At 39.3% G+C, this 19,738-nt stretch overlaps 1 protein-coding gene across 2 annotated transcripts in view; it reads right to left on the bottom strand.

Annotated features, from left to right (window-relative positions):
• Positions 1-1,244: 1,244 nt before the first annotated feature.
• Positions 1,245-19,738, bottom strand: part of LOC114642003 (zinc finger protein OZF) — a 1,360,360-nt gene continuing 1,341,866 nt past the window's right edge. For both annotated transcript variants that reach the window (XM_051921845.1, XM_051921846.1), the window contains one exon: positions 1,245-2,409. In XM_051921845.1, coding sequence (XP_051777805.1) covers positions 1,954-2,409 — 456 coding nt within the window. In that variant the 3' untranslated portion in view covers positions 1,245-1,953. The remainder of the gene's footprint in view (positions 2,410-19,738) is intronic.

Here is a 19,738-nt window from a genome sequence, read left to right as displayed (position 1 = left end):
CTGACGCCGTTTTCAGATAAAAACATGGTATAACAAACAAACCTATTTTGTTATACCCCCTCTTTATTTGAAAACTGGGTCAGATCTTGTGTGCGAATGAGACTGGGACTGGGAAAACTGTGGACGTGGATGTGAGTGGTGTGCGTGACTGAGAATGACTGTGGATGTCAATTTGTTTTTTTGTTTAGTTTTATTCTTGAGTGCTCCTGCTCACGCTGAATTAGTATGCACCTTCTGATCCATGATGTCACTGACAAAATAAAGAGACACTTAGGTATATATGATACTTGGAAAAATTCATTTTATGACCTGTATTGTACATTTCGGAAAACGTTTTTGCACTAATGCAACATTATACTCATTTGCATACCTTCATGCGGTTGTAGTTAGTGACCGCGTTTGGTTTTTTGTTCTGATCTTGGCCAGTGTCCACATGTTGCTGCAAGAGAGGTAAGTTCCGTGCTATATACAATCATCAGATTCAAATGTTAACAGTTCCCACACACACCCAAGGACTGTCTTTACGACATGTGTATAAGGTGTGAAGTCTGAAGTCCAAATATCAAATAAATACTTTCACAAAAAATACAAGTATAACAAAACAAGTGCATTTTTATTCAAGAATATAACCGAAGAAAAAAGAAAGCAGGTTACAGTAGGCAGTTGTTATGACAGCTTGCGTGGTGCAATGCTAAGAACTGCTGACTCCCAATCAAGAGCTTCTGGGTTTGATGCTGGCAGCTTCTCAAGTTTACCGTTTTGAGTAGAGAGCTGCTATTATTGTTAATATTATACAATAAAAACATACATTTGATTTGCATCTGTAACAACCGCTGTAAATTTATAGTGCTTGTCAAAGTTAGCGTTTTTTATTCAGTTTTATTCTCTCTGTTGCATTCACACTCGCCCCGATCTGACACTGCTGTTTTCAAATTAAGACACGCTATAACAGAGGTGAAATCGGATCGGAGAAAGAGAACAGAAGACCTCCCCGCAAGAAACATCCACTCACATATAAGAACAACGCAGCTTCACCAGGCGTAAAGGCGAAAAATGGCACTGTTTGGATACAGGACGAAGTCCGGCATCATCCTGCCAATCACCTGCCCTTCAAAGAAACAGCACGGCTTACAGAGCTCCTAATAAGGCTTCTTTTTGCAGGTCATAAGGAGTTATTGTAATTTGTCAAGATGGGCCTGAACGTTTTTCTTTATCAGTCCTGTTCATCCTAGAACAACAGGCACTTCTTCTGTTTTTGTTTTTCGGTCCACATTTCATTTGTCATATCTCAGACTGCATTTCTTGGTATTTTGTTTCTTTCTTGCCTGTCCATTCTTAGGACTGAGTAATCACTAGGAGCTAATACTTCTGTTATCCAGGATTTCTTACATCTGGTTTTCTGGCCTCTATTTTTCAGTCAGTCAGTATTGCTGTGCTACAAGTGACCTGCACCTCCTCATTGTCCATTGTGCGGTCTGAGTTGTGGTCCCAGTGTCTTTCTGGTGAGGGTAAGTTGTACTTCTTACCAAGTTTTCAGTGAATGAGCCTGGCCACTTTGTGGTGCTGTGCAGTGTAAAATCCTTCAGTAATCAGTACCTCGCACCCAGCAACAAGATGTGTGACTGTGTCTAGCTCTTTGTGACAGAAGGGACAATTATGGGATATTTATTTATTTTTTTCTATTTTTGATCTGAACCACTTTGTGTCCAAGACACGGTTTTCTGCATCTATGATGAGGAGTACATCTTTTGGTCTTAGTTCGCTCCTCATAAGCTATGCATGAGTAAGTTCTGTTTCCACATCAGGCTGTTGGAGGTGGGCAGTGTATTTACCACTTTACTTGTAGCTTCCCCAATTACATCTCTTTTGTTTTCATTAAACTTTATGAATTCTTTCTTCTACTGCTTAGCATTGTACTGTGATCATCTGTGGGCAAGGTGGGGGAGTTTTTTGTCATTTTTTTTCTCTCATGTGAATTCTTTGGTGGCTCTGAAGACTGCTTCTATGTGAAAACTTTTTGCCACATAAAGAACAGCAATATGGCTTCTGTCCTGTGTGAATTATTCTGTGGCGCTGAAAAGCGATTCTTTCTGAAAACTGTTTACCACATTCAGAGCAGTAATATGGCTTCTCTCCTGAGTGAATTCTTTGGTGGCTCTGAAGACTGCTTCTCTGTGAAAATGTTTTGCCACATTCAGAGCAGCAATACGGCTTCTCTCCTGAGTGAGTTTTAATGTGTATCTGAAATTGACTACTATAAGAGAATTGTTTTCCACAATCAGAACAGTCATACGGCTTCTCCTCTGTGTGGATTCTTTGGTGGATCTGAAGACAGCTTCTCTGTTTAAACTTTTTGCCACATTCAGAACAGCAATATGGCTTCTCCCCTGTGTGGATTCTTTGGTGGATCTGAAGACAGCTTCTCTGTATAAACTTTTTACCACATTCAGAACAGTCATATGGCTTCTCTCCTGTGTGGATTCTTTGATGCCTTTGAAGAGTACATCTTCTTGAAAACTGTTTGCCACATTCAGAACAGCAGTGAAGTTTGATTCCTGTATAAAGTTTAAAAGATAAAAAATTTTAGTTTTTAAATCACCGCTTTCATACTGACATTATTTTACAACATTAAATAAATATTGGTTTGATTTATGAACAAACTTTGATAAGCATAAGCAATCATAAGACTTAAGTAGCAAGTGAATAGAGACTCAACTTGATCATTATTTTCATTTGTATTGAAACTACTCACCACATGAGCACAATTATAGGAGCTAAGAAGTTAAAATAGTAAAATCAATAGATCACATGACTATTGTTGATTTTTTTAACTACATTACAGAATGGCATCATCATTTTGTCATCATATTCTTAAAATATTATAACATTATATATTGTTAATTATTGCAGGTAGAAAGTAATAATCATGACCCATCATTACATTGTAGAGTGACATGTCAAATATGTGAAATAAACTTTTATTAAACAGAATGTGTCTTAATATTTGTAAACAATTAGTCCAAAGCCAAATTTGATTTTAAAAAGAGGCAGAGGATAGTAAAGCAAAAATATTTTAATATACAATGAGAACAGAGTAAAATTTAAAGGAATAAAACATGCAGGTCACTGAAAAATCCCAGAGACCCACGTGACACCTGACCTGAAACAGCAAACTGGACACTTGTGGCCGAAATGCAAAATATACTTCTGTCTTCATACCACCTGCGTCAGGGGCTTTTTTTGTTGCAAATGGATTTAAAAATGCATTTACAGTGAACCCTCGTTTATCACGGTTAATCCGTTCCAGACTCTACCGTGATAAATGAATTTTCGCGAAGTAAGATTCTTTATTTATAAATCGAATATTTTCGCAGTTAAGAGTATAGAAAACCTGTTTACAACCATCTAAATACGTTTTTTAACATTATTAGAGCCCTCTAGACATGAAATAACACCCGTTAGTCACCATTACACTCGTATTACCCACTATATTAGACAAAATAAGAGAAAATAAGACATATTAGACGTTACAAATATCATATTATTATTATGGTACTGTACATTTAATTACACTCACACACAGTTCTTACACACAACCACTAACCTATGAAGGCACAAGCTCAGTAGGAGAGTCTTCAGGTTGTAAGCTGGAGCGCTGATCGCACCCTCAGAGGACACAGACGCCCTTGGGAAAACCCCTGAAACAGCTGACAGTCTACCTTCACATTGCTCCTTACCCTTCTTACTTGCGCTATAACGCACGATAACCCTCTCACGCGGTACTCCGCTTACTTAAAAGTATTGTGCAGCGCCTCTCAGCTTTGGAATTGGTTGTTTTGTTTCTCTCTCAGACATTCACTGCTCCTGGAGGAACTGTCATCTCTGACTTGTCATGGAGCACGTTTAAACTTTTGAAAAGAGACAAATGTTTGTTTGCAGTGCTTTGAATAAAGTTCTTTTTTTTTCTACAACCTCCTGTGTCTCTGTGCAAATCTTTGACCCAAGCATGACAAGGTGATGTAGTATCTTCAGCAGGTGCGTCGTTGTCTTCTTCCGCTGAAGGAGTACTAGGAGTAGGCAGTGGGTGTCTGGGTGCGTGGCTGAAGAACATCTTGATAGGCAGTTGCTGGCGCTGTCTTTTCATATGCGTGAGGAGGCTTTTGTAGGGTATTGCCATCATTGATCATATCCAATAGTTTCACCTTGTCCTGGATGGTAAGCATCTTCCTCCGGCACTTAGTTTCATTGTCAGAAGGCTTAGAAAAAGCAGCACGTTTAGGAGCCATCGTGGGGTAGATAGAAGTTCTCAGAAAGTCGAAGAGTGATATAGCGAGGGATCACTGTAATGTATTTAATTTCTTCAGCTAAACAGGGGCCTCCAGAAAAGCAGCATCATTTTGTGAGAGTTTTGGTAAATTAATAAAATTATAAAACACATCAATCACTCCAAAGACGGGAGTTCAGCAGAGGGGAAAGTTAAAAAAAAAAAAATAAACCTTATTAATTTCCAAGCACTAGTTAGTAATATTATCTATATATCTGTACTATCACTATATTTTTGCTCGACTTAGGACATGGAGGCTAACAAATTTCATCTGTGCAGTTTAAGAGCTCACATCTCGCTCAGTTTAGCACCAGAGGGATAGCAACGAGTGCACCTGAAATGAATTCTCAACTCTGCACAAGATAGTCATTTACATTCTCTCTGATTAGCGTCATTTTGTGCTTGTGGACTCGATCAGAAAAACGTGTGAATTTAAAAGATCATTCAGACAATTCTCAAAGTTGTCAATACTATTGAATGCCGAGTGAGAATATTTGGAGACATTAGCAATGGTTAGGCCTTGAATATGCTCTTTAATAGCCAGTCAAACACAAGGTGGATCTTAAACAGAGTCTTTGTTTAGAGGTATAAATTCCTCAACTTTAGCAGAGGTTTGTTTAATGAAATCCAAATTAAAATGGTGACGAGGGGAGAAAAAGCTGAAACGTAATGCAGTGGTGGTCAGACAATGAGGACAAGAATACAAATACATCAATCGAGTTTAGATCCATAATAAATCTGGCAAACATCTGTGAAGAGGGAGGAAAATGCTGATTAAACAGGGAAGGTGATTCATCGAGCAGGGAGTTAATAAATGCATTTGCACCCATACCGATGATTATTTGAAATTCACACAAAGAAAGGAAAGGATGAATATAATGTGTTATTCTATGGATGTGGGACATAGACAGCAACACAGATGAGTTTTCTTCAACCAATCTCCATCAATACAAAATAAAACCTGCCTCTGAAACACCTCCAGAATCAAGAACCTTCAGAGGTACAGCATAGTGAACTCGGCCCAAAACTCCATGTTATTTTACTAGTGGCCAAGAAGGACACTGCCACACACTAACACGTGGAGACAGCTCGATGAATGTCTTTAACCAAAGGAAACGAATCTTGAAAACAGGCTGCATCAGCCAAGCTCAAAGATAATAAATCGGCAACACTTGAGTGCTTACAAGTAGAAGAGAAGACACCAAGATTAGACAGGAGAGAGGAAAACAAAGAACAGCAATAAAGGAGAACTGTAACTGAAAAAGTGAAATACGTTACAAGGTGCCAAACGAGTTGACCCAGTAGCCCAACCAGCAATCATGTACAATGTAGACAGTAGTTCCAGAATCCCACCCCTAAACCGTATATGAAAAAGATCTAAACCGCGGTCACTTAATTATTTTAGGGTGGATGTCGACAAGAGGGGTTGACGGCGAATGTCGACAAAAGTCGACATCCAGAGATAGAAGGTGACAATCAGCTGTTAATGGCGATAAAACTCACTGTCACGTCACAGTTATTCACTCTGTGCTTGGAGGAATGCTAGACTCGTTGACTCGGCAACTAAACCTTGCGTGTGCGTGAGTTGCGAAATGTAAACAAAGGCAAGATGGCATCGACATGTCACAAGGGAGCGAAGCAAGTGCAGAAAAGAAAACACTTGGCAGACAATGTTTTGCGCATTTTTGCTGAGTCGGACTCTGATTTTTCAGAATCTGATTTTATTGACAGTGATCAGGAGATCGAACAAGAGAGTGAGAAGCCGGCATCAGATGATCGGACACCAGCTGATGCCGCACCAGCTGATGGGCTGCCAGCTGAGCGTATTCGCGCAGCCGATGCACCTACGGCAAGGTTCGTGTGGGAGGAATACCCAGACATTAATCTGTGGGAGCTGAACTGGCTACCGGACTTCACAAGACGGCATGGCTTGCTGTTGGACACGACAGATCACCAGCTGCTGGGCTATTTCACGCTGCTCTCTCCTGATGCTGTTTTTCAGGTACTGTCAGAAGAGACAAACAGGTAGGCAGAGAATTTTTTTGAATTGCAGGCTGCGCTTGCATCGCATTCTCGTTTTTCAAAGTGGAAACCCACAACAAAAGACAAGATGAAGTGCGCTGTGGCATTACAAATAGAGATGGGACAGAACTGGTGATGTAACTTCAGGGAGCATTGGTCCAAACGTGTTTTGTCCCCTGGTGGCTTTGGACAGGTTATGCTGCGTTATAATAGGTATGTGGTGCTGCAAAGTTTTATTCACTTCTGTGATACGAAGAAGCAAATCCCATGGGGTGAGCCAGGCTATAATGCCATGCATAAAGTTCAGCCCCTGCTTGACATTGTGGAACCAACATAGAAACAATTTTATCAGCCTGGCCGTGATTTGTCTATGCATGAATCTATGATAAAATAAAAGGGATGCTTTTTTTTCTGCAAATATATGCCAGACAAGCCCAGAAAGTATGGCATAAAGGATTTTGTACTGGCAGAAGCAAACACTGGTTTCTGCCTGAAAGTAATTACATATACAGGAAAGAATTTCTTTCAAAGAGAAAACTGTTCCTTGATAAGTCAGGTTGTGCAGGAGCTACTTCAGGGCTATGAACATTTGGGTCATGTTGTGTACATTTGGACAATTTTTATACATGCCCAGAATTGTTCATAGATCTACAGAGCAGGGGAATTGGAGCTTGTGGCACAGTGAGGGTGAACAGGAGACACAGGCCAGACAGGCTGAAGAGGAAAAGAGGTGACAATACTGTTTTCATGCGAGCAGAAAACTTGGTGGCAGTGGCATGGCATGATGGCAAATGGGTGACTTTTCTCTCTACAGTACACACTAACAATATATGTTAGAAAGTGCAGCAACAGACAATTGAAAAGGAGGCACCAAAGCAACACGTATTGTAAGGAGTGCAATGTGGCAATGACTGAAATTGGCTGCTTTGAGCGAGATCAGACTTTGCTGTGTAAAATGTATGTGATATGTATGTGAAATCATAGAGTATGCAGGCTCATACAACATACAAGACAGTAACATTTGTCAAAAGTAAATATTTTTGTTGATTTGATATGTTAAACAATTGCTTTGTGTTCTTTTTTTTTTTTAAAAAATGTTAGTTTTTGGAAAAATATTCAGCCCTGGGAGAAAAAAAACAAAAAAAAAAAATTAGCCCTAAAAGAGTTAAATAAAAACACAGGAAAAAATCAACAGGTTATGATTATGAGTGGGCAAACATGGAGAGAGCTAATAAATGTAAACAATCTCATCCTCACCCCAACCTTCACAATACAAGAGTCAATGTGGTGAAAATATGAAAAAACACATCTTAAGATAAATATGACATGCAAGCAAATATTAAACAATTGTGGCTTGAGGGTATGTGTACCATGAAAGGCTCGTGTCCTGACCCCTCACAACCCGCAATGACTCTCTAATCACATGTGTATGTACACACACGAAATACACACATGAAAAAAAAAAAAAAGGAAGTAGTCATTATGAATCAATATTCAGGAAAATGTCTAGGCAGTACTGGTATATCATACATAAAACAGTCAAAGCAGCCAAACACCAGTGACATGAAGGAGTCAAGGACACCGAGCGTCTGTTGAGGGTCAGTGAAATGCCGCTGCCCGATAGTGAAGGAAGTCTGAAGCTTTGTCAGACAAATCAGGAAAGCAGAAAGATCCAGTTGTGGAGCCTTTTTGATCACCAGAGAAGAGGTCTTGTGGGGTTGGTGTGGTGTTGACTGAATAATTGGGAGTAAAAGTAGACCTTCCATCCTTCAAAAGTTACATTTGAATTTTTGTGTGCATCTTTCAGAATAGTAACTCAGTCAGACTGGACGTAGACATGTCATTTTGCCTGGTATGTATTCTATGTGCCCGGCCTGAAATTAGAAATGGTTGAAAACCAAAAAAGCCATTATTTCTTTATAAAGCCAAACATTTTCCCACTCTTATTATATGGAACTCCAATAATTCTGACTTTGCCTTTCCTTGTTCCATCTTATTGTCTGTAAAATTTCTTATGGTGAGTTTGGGTCTCAGCATAAAAGGAATACTCTCTGTGTCATGCTGCTGCACTGGAGTACAGACCTGAAAAAAAACTGACAGGAGTTTCTGCTTTTCATTTCTAATTTCTACAATATCACTATGAAGGTCAGATAACCTCCTCTCTTCTGATGCATTCAAGGTCACACTTAGAACTTCATTTTGCTCCGATATAAAGCCCATCAGTTGATTAACAGTGGAAACTGCTCCAGAGTTATCAGCCGCCAGGCCAGCCTCAATCAAACTCCTCTGGGCTTTCTTCACTGGCCTTGAATGCAAATAACCAGGGTGCGTCTTCCGATCTGAACAATTCATATGTCACACCAATATAACAAAAGGTATGTTGATGCTCTGATGAGACATTTTTGAGATTAATTTGTAAAAACAGTATACGCAGGATAGTGTCATGGAGTACTGTTAAAGCATAGCCATTATTCAATTGAGCATCATGCGGACTCCTAAATGCAAAATGTATACAAAAATAGCTTATTTAAATCACTAAAGCAATACAGAAGAATGAACAAAGTGAAGTATTAATGCAGTGACCCACAGGAGCACAAGTTATGTAGGAGAAAAATTATAAGATAAAGAAACCCGAGATCTGAGCCATTACTCGTATCAGTGTCTGCTCTGGATGAGGAGTGGCAGGTGAAACCAGGACTGGTCAGCTTTATCACACACCAGTCTCACTTATACAGCCCTTTATAATATTCATGGACGTGCACTATGCTAACTGAAATTAAATGTGTTGCGTCTTACTGTATATTAAATTTAATATGAGTTCATGAATGCAAATGAAGTCTTATTTAATTATTCTTTCTGTGGGTTTTTATTAACCAATTGCAGACGTCTGTCACCTTTTTGATTAACTTCATTCACATCAGGAGATGTCCCTGCTAAAATTACATGAAAGGCTTCATTCGTCAACTTGACAGTTTCCCTTACTGCTTTCTTTAACACTAGAATTACCAGAGCCTACGAAAAAACTCGTAAATCCGTCCCACCTTAAATCGCGTCTTAAATCCGTTTGCACCTCTCCGCCAGAATCCTTTGTCATCTAAATGTGCTGATAAAGCTACTAGCAGCCAGCTATTCCATCCCCCCACCGACTTAGAATGAACTTCTCTCCTAGCTCAAGCCTTGCCTTGATTTGATTACCTGGGATTGAAGTGGAGTTTTACAGTGGAAATAATTGTAGCGTTATTTGGAATACACGCATTTCATGTGTGTTCCATTTCTATAGTTGGCTGTGCAAACACATTTTTAAAACAGAAACGTTTTTCATATTCTAATAGTAAATGACAAAATGTAGGCATAAACTATATAACGTATGAAGCCTGAAGTCCATATATCAAAGAAACACTTTCACGAAAGGTACAAATAAAAGAACACGTGCGCCTTCATGCAAAAAAAAAAAAAAAAAAAAGCCGCGTTAGCATGCCACATTGACATTCTTACTACAACCGCCGTGGTGGCGTAATGGTATCAGCCCCTGATTGGGAATCAGAGGGTGGCGAGTTCGATTCCGCACGGCTCCACTTTGAGAAATTAACTGCTCTTATTCTTACAATTTTAGAATAACAATATAAATTTGATTTCAGTCTGTAACAGCCGGTGTAACTTATGATACTGGTAAAGGTTAGCTTTTTTTTTTTTTTTTTTAATTCACTTTTCATTCTCGCAGTCACATTCAGAATCAATCCATACAACCCCATCTGACACAGCTGGTTTCACATAAATAAAAGTGCACTTTTATTCAAGACTATAACCGAAGAATAAAGAAAGCAAGTTACAGTTGGTGGTTGATACAACAGCTTGCGTGGTGCAATGTTAAGAACTGCTGATTTCCGATCCGTGCTATATAAAATCATCACATTCAAATATTAACAGTTCCCACACACCCAAGGTCCGCCATTCCTACATTTACAACATGTGTACTTGTTGCAGTGTACACACCTCTCTGTGCTATGGTTCCTATTACAGTGAATGAGCACCTGACACTGTACTTTCTTCCCTGGGGGAAGCTGAGGTCTTAGAACGGAAGTTTGTTGACGCTGTATCATCTTTTCTTTTTCCATCGCCTTTTCCTGTAAGAAGCGACGACGAAGTTCCTCTGCAAGGTGAGCCATGAGCACTCTTCTTTCCTCAGCGGACCCCGTGCATGCCTTATACAGTACGTGTGCGTTCATCGCTGCTAGGTCAAGGATGTTGTACAACACAGCAACCGGCCACCTGCGTGTTCCTGTGCGCACTGAACAAGCACGCGCCGTCTGGTCCATGATGTCAACGCCACGCTGGGGAAAAAAGAAAGACAAATCTATGTGACATTTTGAAGAAATCATTTTATCACCAGAAGAGCACCAGAGTACTTCGTCACACTAATATTTTTTTCATTAGCATACCTTCATGTGGTTGTAGTCTGTGACCGTGTTTGTTTTTTTTTTTTTATCTTGCCCAATCTCCACATCATGGTGCATTGTGCTGAGAATGCAGACAGACTTCATCTTTTTGGGCACATACACTGTCAGCATGGCACTGGGAGATCTAAACACCAGCGTGGAGAATTGTTCGTGTACTGAACTGACTTTAGCTGCAGGTGGAAGTTCCCGTCGCACTTTATTCATGGTGCCAAGCAGAGCTGTATTGCGGTGCAGCAGTCTATTAGCCAGCGAAAGTGACGTGAAGAAGTTGTCTGTTGTTACGGTTCTGCCTTTGTCCAGAAATGGCTCCATAAGCTTTATGACCACAGACTCGGAAAGTCTTTCTCCCGTGGGACGACTGGGATCTTTTCCTAAATAAGGAGTGGCATTGCACATGTACTTTGTCTCCAAATCTGCCGCAATCCAAAAAGGCAGAACCGTAACAACAGACAACTTCTTCACGTCACTTTCGCTGGCTAATAGACTGCTGCACCGCAATACAGCTCTGCTTGGCACCATGAATAAAGTGCGACGGGAACTTCCACCTGCAGCTAAAGTCAGTTCAGTACACGAACAATTCTCCACGCTGGTGTTTAGATCTCCCAGTGCCATGCTGACAGTGTATGTGCCCAAAAAGATGAAGTCTGTCTGCATTCTCAGCACAATGCACCATGATGTGGAGATTGGGCAAGATAAAAAAAAAAAAACAAACACGGTCACAGACTACAACCACATGAAGGTATGCTAATGAAAAAAATATTAGTGTGACGAAGTACTCTGGTGCTCTTCTGGTGATAAAATGATTTCTTCAAAATGTCACATATATTTGTCTTTCTTTTTTCCCCAGCGTGGCGTTGACATCATGGACCAGAAGGCGCGTGCTTGTTCAGTGCGCACAGGAACACGCAGGTGGCCGGTTGCTGTGTTGTACAACATCCTTGACCTAGCAGCGATGAACGCACACGTACTGTATAAGGCATGCACGGGGTCCGCTGAGGAAAGAAGAGTGTTCATGGCTCACCTTGCAGAGGAACTTCGTCGTCGCTTCTTACAGGAAAAGGCGATGGAAAAAGAAAAGATGATACAGCGTCAACAAACTTCCGTTCTAAGACCTCAGCTTCCCCCAGGGAAGAAAGTACAGTGTCAGGTGCTCATTCACTGTAATAGGAACCATAGCACAGAGAGGTGTGTACACTGCAACAAGTACACATGTTGTAAATGTAGGAATGGCGGACCGTGGGGTGTGTGGGAACTGTTAATATTTGAATGTGATGATTTTATATAGCACGGATCGGAAATCAGCAGTTCTTAACATTGCACCACGCAAGCTGTTGTATCAACCACCAACTGTAACTTGCTTTCTTTATTCTTCGGTTATAGTCTTGAATAAAAGTGCACTTTTATTTATGTGAAACCAGCTGTGTCAGATGGGGTTGTATGGATTGATTCTGAATGTGACTGCGAGAATGAAAAGTGAATTAAAAAAAAAAAAAAAAAAAGCTAACCTTTACCAGTATCATAAGTTACACCGGCTGTTACAGACTGAAATCAAATTTATATTGTTATTCTAAAATTGTAAGAATAAGAGCAGTTAATTTCTCAAAGTGGAGCCGTGCGGAATCGAACTCGCCACCCTCTGATTCCCAATCAGGGGCTGATACCATTACGCCACCACGGCGGTTGTAGTAAGAATGTCAATGTGGCATGCTAACGCGGCTTTTTTTTTTTTTTTTTTTGCATGAAGGCGCACGTGTTCTTTTATTTGTACCTTTTGTGAAAGTGTTTCTTTGATATATGGACTTCAGGCTTCATACGTTATATAGTTTATGCCTACATTTTGTCATTTACTATTAGAATATGAAAAACGTTTCTGTTTTAAAAATGTGTTTGCACAGCCAACTATAGAAATGGAACACACATGAAATGCGTGTATTCCAAATAACGCTAGAATTATTTCCACTGTAAAACTCCATTTCAATCCCAGGTAATCAAATCAAGGCAAGGCTTGAGCTAGGAGAGAAGTTCATTCTAAGTCGGTGGGGGGATGGAATAGCTGGCTGCTAGTAGCTTTATCAGCACATTTAGATGACAAAGGATTCTGGCGGAGAGGTGCAAACGGATTTAAGACGCGATTTAAGGTGGGACGGATTTACGAGTTTTTTCGTAGGCTCTGGTAATTCTAGTGTTAAGCGATGCTGTAAGGTACTGCTATCCTCCAAAGACTACTAGGGCTGTCATCATGACAAACACCAACAAGCTCCTGTCCAGAGCTCCTTACAGCGGTCGTTACTCACGAGTTCTTGAACATGATCAATTCAGACTCTATACCGCGTAGATTATAATGTGTATACTGTAAACAGTATAACGGCAAAGATACTAACTGAGAAGAAAATAATCAGGGGATACCAAAACTATGAGCCAAATGGAGAACTGAAAGTCAAACTGGAAGAAAGCACATAATTCTTAAATGAAGAAATAAGAAAGAAAACAATCTGTTTGAAAAAGCACAAACACAGGACTTCTTCTGCAATTTCAAATAATCCAGAAATGCCCAAGGCAACCTTAACACAATCACCAATATGATGTCACAATAATCACATGATTATTATGGAGTAAATCTTTACTAAACACAACGTGATACTCATGACAATCAATAAATAACATTAACATTCTAACACACCAAGACTTCTCAAGTGTGTACATGTTAAAAAGTCCCATGAAAATCTAAACTCCACTTTCAATGTCTTTCTCTTTCCATCAGCTTAAATACAGCGCTAGCTGAGCAACATGAACATTTACCATTAAAATGACAGACAAGTCAAAGCTGGAGAAATTAAAACTTAAACAATACTAAAGAAAAGCACAAAAAGGCCTGCTATATGAGAAAGGAAGATGAAGCAATACATAAAGTGAAGAGCTAAGGCAACAACAAGTCCTTAATTTTCTCTCGGGTGACTGCAGCTCTATTAGAACAATAACAGGCCATTCAGCCCACCATTCACCATTCCTATTCACTTAATTCTTCTAAAATAACATCAAGTCAAGTTTTGAAAGCCCCTAAACTCCTACTGTCAACCACACTACTTGGTTGCTTATTCAATTTTCTGTTATTCTCTGTGTAAAGAACATCTTAATGTTTGTGTAAAATTTACCCAAAACTGGTTGCCAACTGTGTCTCCGTGTTCTTGTACACATTACAAAACACAAACAGGTCAAACACAAGACTGTTAGCTAAAGATGCACAGAGATGGACATTTGGTTGGATTAAGCAGTTCCGAGAATGTGTTGCTTAAAATCTTCAATAGAATTTAAATTGCTTTACAGATGCAAGAAAAAGTTTGAACCCTATGGCATCTCCTGAATTTTTGCCCAAATTCCTCCTGAGAATGTGGTCTGATGTTCAACTACACAACAATCACAGACAAACACAAATAACCTGAACTCATAACACACAAACAACTGGACTGTTCATGCTGAACTAGTCATTTAAACCTTTACAGTCCCGTGAAGTCAGGTGTTCAAACGATGAGAGGAGACTGGAGGTGTGGCTTAGAGGCACTCAGACAAATAAAAGGAAAGAAACGTGGGTTCTTGCAAAGCCGTCTCTTCTCGATAAAGATCTGCTCATGAACATACACAGCGAGAACATAAGAAATGTAACAGAGAAGAGGAGACCATTCATCAGTCCATCAAGCTTGTTAGTTTAGCTAACAGTTAAGCTGTCCCAACATCACATCAAGATAACTGTTTAAGATTGTCAAGAGGAGATAATAAAGCGAGAAGAGAAAAAAAGCTGGGAAATTATAACAAAGGGTGATAAAAGTAAAGCTGGGAGAGCAAATACAGGTATTTAAAAGAACATCTTAGCTTATTTAGTGCTTTCCATATTTTTCATATATTACTTGCCCTTTCATTCTGATTATGTAATTTCATGTTGTTTATATTGTGTTGTTTATTAATTACCCAAATATCTTTGTATTTTGTGGATGAGACCCTAAGAGGTGAGGTTACACCAATATCACTCCTCAAGGACCACCCCCAGCATATATATTTGACATCAGAGAGGTGGTCCTTCAGTTGTTTACTGACATTTGATGAGTGCTTTATTATAACTATTTTAAGCCAACAATCCATTTTGGGCCTGTGCATGCTGAAGCATCCTGTTGAGTTTGGGGTCAGGCTGCCTGGGTTGAGACCTATCTAAAGATTGGCTAGTGAAGGTCCTAAGGCTTCATTTATAAAGCTTGCATACACATAAAAGTGGACTCGAAACGTGTGTATGCAACCTCCCATACAAACGTCATGATTTACTAAAGAATCTTGACAGGGGAACAAACATATTTACAGTAACTCTGACCCATACATACACAACATTTTAGAGAAACTGGGAAATGACGACACCCTCGATCAAGAAGGAAAAGGCAGTCAAACCAGCTAAATGACAAATCGCAAGAATAATTCAATTCACCAAGCTGTTATTATAATGTGCATTGATGTGACAAACATGACACCTCAAATATTAGAGCTATGATGTACAAACTGTATTTTAGTTCCCTTAAAGAGAGCCAATGATACGTATTGGCACTGAAGAAATTCTACTTTGTCATCACTTTATATCTGCTAGTTGATGTCACTTCTCAGGGAACTGGCCGACAGCTCAACAGTATCTCAGCCAAGCTGACCCTGACCCTAAAACGTACACTGATTTGTTATTTTTCACTTACTTGTTTTAGATGACGTCTTAGGTGGTAGCTGACCTTCCACAGTTCTAGGAGATGATATTCCTTCAGTCATCTTTGTGTCAGACTCTAATGATTCATATTTTACATTGATAGAAGACTCCGGAGATGAAGAGTGTCTTCTATGAGAACAGACTAATCCGGTCACTGCTCCATCTTGATCTCCATAATGAAGGTCATCTTTCTTGTCACTCTCAGTACTCATACAGTTGTGAATCTCAGTGCTGACACACTCCTCTTTAATACTCACTGACCCCAGTTCACTGTCCTCTTGCTTGATGTCCAGACTCTCCTGTTTGGGGTGGACACTCTCCCACTCACAGTCCTCCTCCTTAACATTTATGGTCCTCTCCTCCATGATATTCAGGTCAGCCTCACGTCTCCACTTTCACATATTATAATCCATTTAAACGTTACAGTAAATGGCAGATTATTCTCTGTCTGTGGAAAAAAACAGGAATCAATTCCATTAAAACGCCATCATTCAGATCTAAAGACATTTGATTTTTATAATATCCTGTTAGTTAAAGCTGATGTCAAGGCAGACATTTCATAGCAATCAGACAGTAACTCATCACTTTAGCTGTAAAATGAGTTTAGGAATGAAAGGAGGGCCCAACAGGCTAGAAGAATAAGACAACCATCTTGCACAGTTGTGAGTTAACAGTATTCACTACTTTGATTGAACATTCAATACTGTTAGGATCACAGAATTTTGTTAATAGTTTATGTGAAGGAAGGTTTATACAAGTTGGGCCTGAGGATTATGTTAAAAAACAGGGGAATATGAAGGAGGAACTTAAAATCGCTGGTCAACTTGTCTAATGTGAAACTGCCCCAAGCTTACAAAATCCAAAACCAGTATTTAAGTCACAGCCTTCATTTACAGAATCTTAGCGAGATGGAGGCAGTTGGCGGTGTGTCACTGTAAAGATGGCCGCCTAATGTGAGACACCCAATGTCTGACTTCAACTAGCCTGCGATTCGCTAAGATAAATTTAAACAGGTTTGATTTTGTTTTTAGTCTTAGGGGCAGACTGTGTGTGCAGGAGAGCAGACAACCAGTGAATGTTTACCTGAAGTAGAAGGCACAGAGTTAAGTGAAGAGGAATAAGAAACTGCAGGTTTTGAACCTACCAAAAATAAGAGATGCTCCTCTTTCTGTTTCGTGTATCAGATAGCAAAACAAAAGGGGAAAAAATAAACTAAAGGGCGAAGATTGCTGCTGAAGAGCGACAGCTGATAACCCTTTGTACACCCTGGGCTTCATCAGCAGCAAAATATTGGCTGTTAGAAACAGGGCTGACCACGACTCTGCTAAATGGTTGGCACACAACAATTGCTTAAATTAACGTGGTCAGGTGATGAGATCAGCGACTGTGGTTAGGAAATCTGACATGCTCCAGGACAAAAATGTTCTTCAAAACAACTGTCATTTTCAACAACTTTGAAACAAGTTTCAAGTTTATCAGCTTCATCTTGTTTAAGTACACTCTGCACACATCACAAATATTTTAGTAATTAACACATTAATAAACTCCTATTAAACAGCAGCACCACCCAGTGTTGTGAGATTGGCATGGTGGAGGCCTTGTGTGCCTCAGTCTTTCTTAAAGCTCCACCCTGACGGACCAGTGTGCTATGGGTAAACCTAAAAGGGGGGGGGGGGGGGGGGGGCGCAGAGTAAAAGCGGCTCATTATTGAAATTCAAGAATATTCTGATTATATGAAAGTGGGTCTTGGCCAGAAGAAGGATGCCAGTCCTGATAGTGGTGTTCACCTAAGAGTGGCACATGGGGTGCCCCACACAGCCTGGTTGGCTCAGAATGATAAAGTCACATGTATAAGTAGCCATATGGACCTTAACCTCACCACCGTGGTCCAGCGCAAAACAAATACAAAGAGAAGTTATTGGGGTATAGGAAGGAAACCAGAGTTCCTGTACAGGGCAGGAACCAGCTATAGACCTCCATAGGGTACACTCACATTCAAGTCCATAACTACACCAAGATAAGTTAGATTTCCCAGGCCACTAAACCAGAGCATCTTTAGAGAAGTGTAGAAAATAAGAATAAAAGAGCAGACATGGAAACTGCATAGAGACTTAAAAAACAGGCTGAGATTCAAGTTCATTCTGACAGAACTGTAAGGCAGTAACACAAACCTCAAATCTCTATTAACTTCTCTAATACTCACTAACAGACATTACTGGTTTGGCTTTAGCACTGAAACATGTGAGTTTGTCATATTATATACAAGTTAAATGGGAAAAAAGACACACATTTAAGTATCTATTCAAGCAATGCATGTAAATATCGGCATTGGGTCAAGCAGGTTTGAAGCCGTGTGTGTAAATACAGATACTGTTGTTCACAGCTCGTATTCTCTAAGACTCTTCTCCACGGTCATGGACTCCAGTTTGTTTTTCATTTTTACTAATCTGACTCCTCACTATTCTTTTAATGGCCGGCCGCTCACCACCTCCGTGACTGTCATTGAACTGGACACCGCGGAGGAACAGCATCCACCTGCAGAGCCACAGCACCATACGTCACCGCAGTTTTAGACCCGGAAGTGGCATCACCTTCATTTCAGGACTGACTTCGTAAAATTACTTTTGGAAGGTTTCGGCAGGTCTTGGCAAAGCCTGGAAAGTAACGTCGGGTCAAAGACCCGTTTAGAAACCAAATAATACGAATCATTGTGAAGTTCAGAGGGTTTCTGCCATCACGTCATGTCATACATCAAACTAAACAATACAGATCGTTTCTGTGAAATACACTATTAACATTTACGTTGTGTTCGGATCTGTGGGAACCATTTAACATGTCGAAAAAATTAAAATCATCAAGATCTGTGTTAACTGAAAATAGTTTATCGTTTACATTCATGAAACAAACTATACAATATAATTATAATGTTCACACCACGTTAGAGTTTAGTGAAACGTTAATAATAAAAGTGATTACGTTTTTTAAAATGTACTATGCATGTGTGCAATATTGTTCTAAACCAATTTAGAATAAACATTTAAGCCAATCTAATATTTTTAAACATGTATGTGAAGAAAACGGCAATACATATTCTACACTACATTATGCAATATATTAATTGTGTTATATAGAACTGCTCTAGTTTTTGTCACTTATTATTATAAACAATGGGCCATCAAAAGAAAAAAATAAAAATACTAATAAGAGCACAATTTATTTTTACAGCACCCTACCCAAAATTCAAAAAGAACAACAGGACCTATATAACATTGGCTACAAATAATATCTTTACTAAATAAAGATAAACACAGGATATACAAAACATTCAAATAGAATAAAAGACAATAATGCAGACCAAGGTTATTATAGTTAACGAAAACTAAAATCAAAACTGAAACTATTATTTAAAAAACATTTTCGTAAACTGAAATAAAATAATTAACAAAACCGAAATGAAAAACTAAAACTAAACGAAAACTATTAAAGTAGCTGGAAAGACTAACTGAAATAAAGTAATAATTTACTAAAATATTTTTAGTTTTCGTTTTTGAATGAATATTCTTGCCATTAGTCTTTAACCATTGTATGTTTTAACTCTAAAACAGAAATTCATCCAACACAAACTGCCCGCACATATTCATCCAGTGAATGGCGGTTGGTGACTGAGGGCGGGTGTTCACACAGCATTTGCGGTGACAGAGCGAGCTGAACGCGGGTGCATAAAGTGTGTGAAATAAAAAGCTATTTACATGCCGCCTTTCTTTGTGCTTGTTGTACATCAAGATGTAATTCAAATGGCTGAAATCAGAATGTGCTGGTCAACAAAACGTTTACTATATGGACAGAAAAATCACGAGTGAGTAACGTTTCAGTTTATTTCTCAGGTGACTGCTTTTTGTTGACAGCAATTCACCTGTCACTTCGCAAAGAGGAAATCATTTTTACTTTCTTATATACGAAGTATAGAGAAAGTACAGTAATCATGAAAATATTCGACCTCGATATTTTAATGAATCTTGACGTCATAGACCTCCCAGAGTCCAAAAATACTATTTTTTGGAATTGTGTGTGTGTGTGTATAGATGGATGAAATTCGGCATGTGGTTGTTACACCACAATTGTGGGTCTGTATTAACTTTTGGGCCAAATCCATCACCCAGATGGGGTCATGCTTTACCTGAACCTAATTGTTCTATATATTAT

Source organism: Erpetoichthys calabaricus (assembly GCF_900747795.2).
Source record: "Erpetoichthys calabaricus chromosome 1 unlocalized genomic scaffold, fErpCal1.3 SUPER_1_unloc_27, whole genome shotgun sequence".
In the NCBI taxonomy this organism is placed as follows: Eukaryota; Metazoa; Chordata; class Cladistia; order Polypteriformes; family Polypteridae; genus Erpetoichthys; species Erpetoichthys calabaricus.
This window is presented reverse-complemented; position numbering and strand designations above follow the sequence as displayed.